General features: G+C 42.5%; 1 protein-coding gene across 2 annotated transcripts; it reads left to right on the forward strand.

The window, feature by feature from the left end:
• Nucleotides 1-248: 248 nt before the first annotated feature.
• On the forward strand, nucleotides 249-1,953 carry LOC122071204 (momilactone A synthase-like). Of its 2 annotated transcripts, none has more exons than XM_042635523.1 (3): nucleotides 249-593; nucleotides 684-770; nucleotides 1,022-1,953. In XM_042635523.1, the coding sequence occupies exons 1-3, from the start codon at nucleotides 574-576 to the stop codon at nucleotides 1,821-1,823; spliced, it is 909 nt and encodes a 302-aa protein (XP_042491457.1). In that variant the 5' UTR covers nucleotides 249-573; the 3' UTR covers nucleotides 1,824-1,953. The 2 variants fall into 2 exon arrangements, with proteins under 2 accessions (XP_042491457.1, XP_042491456.1); XM_042635522.1 differs by having other exon boundaries at nucleotides 250-593; nucleotides 681-770.
• Nucleotides 1,954-2,863: the final 910 nt, after the last annotated feature.

Below are 2,863 nucleotides of genomic sequence, written 5' to 3' on the forward strand. Positions count from 1 at the left end.
GGGTCTGTTTGGTAAGACGATGTGAATCATATGTTGAGTTCTGTTATATCGTAATAGCATATACGTGATTGCACAGCAATAAGGTGGATGGTCATTCTATTACACGCAATTAATGAGGCCCAAGCCGCCCAACTAGCATCGCTCTGTCATGTGTCACGTCATAATAATCTTATTAACCTAATAAATCTAATCTTAAAAATGGGTTTTTTCTTAGCCTTTTTTAAATGTGTCTCCAAATTAAATCGAACCCCACCACCACTCCCTTAATAACTGATGATCACTGAACCTTCTTTCCTCTGCTCCTTCCCATGGGAATGCGTGTTGCAGCAAACATATTTGAATCTCCAGTGTCCTCCTCTGTTCTTCCTATAAATACCCAGTTTTGATCAAGAGAAAACGAAAAAAGGGCAAAAGAAAATTCGAGGTTGTCGGTACTTGATTTGTTCTCTTCTCTTTCGGTGGAAGACTCGCCGTGAGCGGTGGCCGGTGGCTTAGAGAAACAAAGGAACAAAGCCCACAACTTTACGCCTCGGATCTGAAAGACTTTTTTATTTTGCTCGTCTGCTAATAGAGATGCTGAGTTCTGTTTCCAGGTTAGTTCATCTTCTACCTTCTGATTTCTTCTTCTTCAGTTCTCTGTAATGAATCAGAAGTAATCTCCATTTGGTCATGTGAATCAGAAGTCGTTTATTCAGAGATTTGAAGTTAACTGCTGCAAAATTGTTGGATAAACGTGTGGGATTTACCTCGACGGGACGAGGTGGGGGACGGTAAGTTTTCTTGTTCTTCATTCATCCATACTCCATAGTTGATTGGATTGGGTTCAAATTTCTGAATCTTACAAAAGAATCTCAGATTTGCGGTTTGGTTTCATCTCTGCAATCTAAAAGAACTGATAAAGAAAAAAAAACCACTTTGTCTTCTCTTGGAACTTGGAAGGGGGCAAATTGATCTCTCTGGTTCCTCAGAACACTCTCTCTCTCTCTCTTCTTTGGGCGTAAATTGTGATTCTTCAATGCAGGTTGGAAGGCAAAGTCGCGCTCATAACCGGAGGAGCAAGTGGGCTTGGGAAGGCGACAGCCCACGAGTTCATCCAAGAGGGGGCTACAGTCATCATTGCCGACATCGATACCCAACAAGGCCCAATTACGGCCCATGATCTAGGTCCCCAAGCCCATTTCGTCTCTTGCGATGTAACTATAGAAGCCCAGGTAGCAGCTGCCGTGGACTTGGCTGTGGCTCGTCACGGTAGGCTTGATGTCATGTACAACAATGCCGGAATAGCCGGTCTGTCAATGCCGCCGAGCATCGCCGATCTGGAACTCGATCAATTCGACCGTGTTATGGCGATTAACGTTCGCGGCTCCATCGTTGGGATCAAACACGCCGCCCGAGTAATGGTACCGACCAACTCTGGCTCCATCCTCTGCACAGCTAGCATTAGTGGGCTCTTGGGTGGGCTGGGCTCCCATCCCTATACAGTGTCCAAGTTTGCAATCCCTGGGATAGTCAAGTCTGCTGCCAGTGAGCTGTGCAGGCATGGGGTACGCATCAATTGCATTTCACCCTTTGTGGTTCCCACTCCACTTGTGATGGCTCAATTGGGAGCGATCTACAGAAGCGCAGGAGAAGAAAAGATAATGGAGATTGTGGATGGGCTTGGGGAGCTCAAGGGGTCAAGATGTGATGAGATGGATGTGGCTAGGGCTGCTGTGTATTTAGCCTCTGATGAGGCCAAGTATGTTTCAGGTCATAACCTTGTTGTTGATGGAGGATTCACTAGCTTTAAGCATCTGGGTTTCCCATTACCTGATCAACTATAGGATCTATGTTCAGCTACTGTGTCTTGTAAACCAGATTGTTCTCTGGGTCTTCTTTGTTTTTTTATTTACGACTATGTATAGGTGGAATTGCAAGTGGAATTAATTGAAGAACTACTGTGTTTCTATGTTTCATAGGTATCAAATTGTGTCTCAACTTGTGTGGCTTAGTCATTCAACTTAATTTCCATTTGCTTGGATGTATATGAGGGGTATTTCATATCATTTTGGAATAGTGATTTCTGAACATTTCGGTATTTCTTGCGGAAATGGAAGCCCATACAAATCCGAGCATGGATGATGAAATTTGTGTGTATGTGTTCCTTCTTAAGGTTGAAAGTGAGGTTTCAATGGGGTATTTTTGAGGTAGCTTGTGTAGTCGGGTAGATTTATTCACATATCAGATTGACATATATAAACTTTGAGGAAATTACACTCGCCTCCCCTGTATGTTTCAGGTATTACACAATCCTCCCATACGAAGTATATAATTACAAACGTATCCTTTGGTGTTAACACTGTTAGAATCAAGTGTTAAATATCCTTTTTACCCCCATCCCCTTTGTCTAAAACTCAAGGCTTTCAACTTCTCCGTCTTCATTCCTAGCAGAAAAACAATATACATCTTCTTCTTCTTCTCCATCTCCGCACGGAAGCGGCAGGAACACATGGTTCCCCCTCCTAATCCAACATCAATGAACGTCGCATAAAAATCCAATTCCACTCATCGTCACCGTGAATCACCCGTTGATCTTAATAACAAAATCCAAAATAGCAGAGCCACAAAGAAGTCTAAAAATCCTATAACAAATTACAGTTTTATATACCAATAATTTGGATGAAATCCATTTAAGATCCCCAGACAAAAAGAGAGGAACAAACAAAGATGAAAATCCCGTGAATCACCTATTCTTATTCCACTCATCGTCATTGTGAATCACCCGTCAATCTTAATAACAAAATCCAAAATAGCAATAACAAGAGTGGCGATTTTAGTCACCTGAGTACAAGGTCTGGTGTTCCACCGTCAATAGAGTTATCGT

This window comes from Macadamia integrifolia, unplaced genomic scaffold (genome assembly GCF_013358625.1).
Source record: "Macadamia integrifolia cultivar HAES 741 unplaced genomic scaffold, SCU_Mint_v3 scaffold_197A, whole genome shotgun sequence".
NCBI classification, from domain to species: domain Eukaryota; kingdom Viridiplantae; phylum Streptophyta; class Magnoliopsida; order Proteales; family Proteaceae; genus Macadamia; species Macadamia integrifolia.

Coding starts and splice junctions, on each gene's coding strand:
- LOC122071204 (XM_042635522.1), top strand. CDS start 574: ATGCTGAGTTCTGTTTCCAG. Junction 594..680: donor ATGCTGAGTTCTGTTTCCAG/GTTAGTTCATCT, acceptor CATGTGAATCAG/AAGTCGTTTATTCAGAGATT. Junction 771..1,021: donor ACGGGACGAGGTGGGGGACG/GTAAGTTTTCTT, acceptor TCTTCAATGCAG/GTTGGAAGGCAAAGTCGCGC.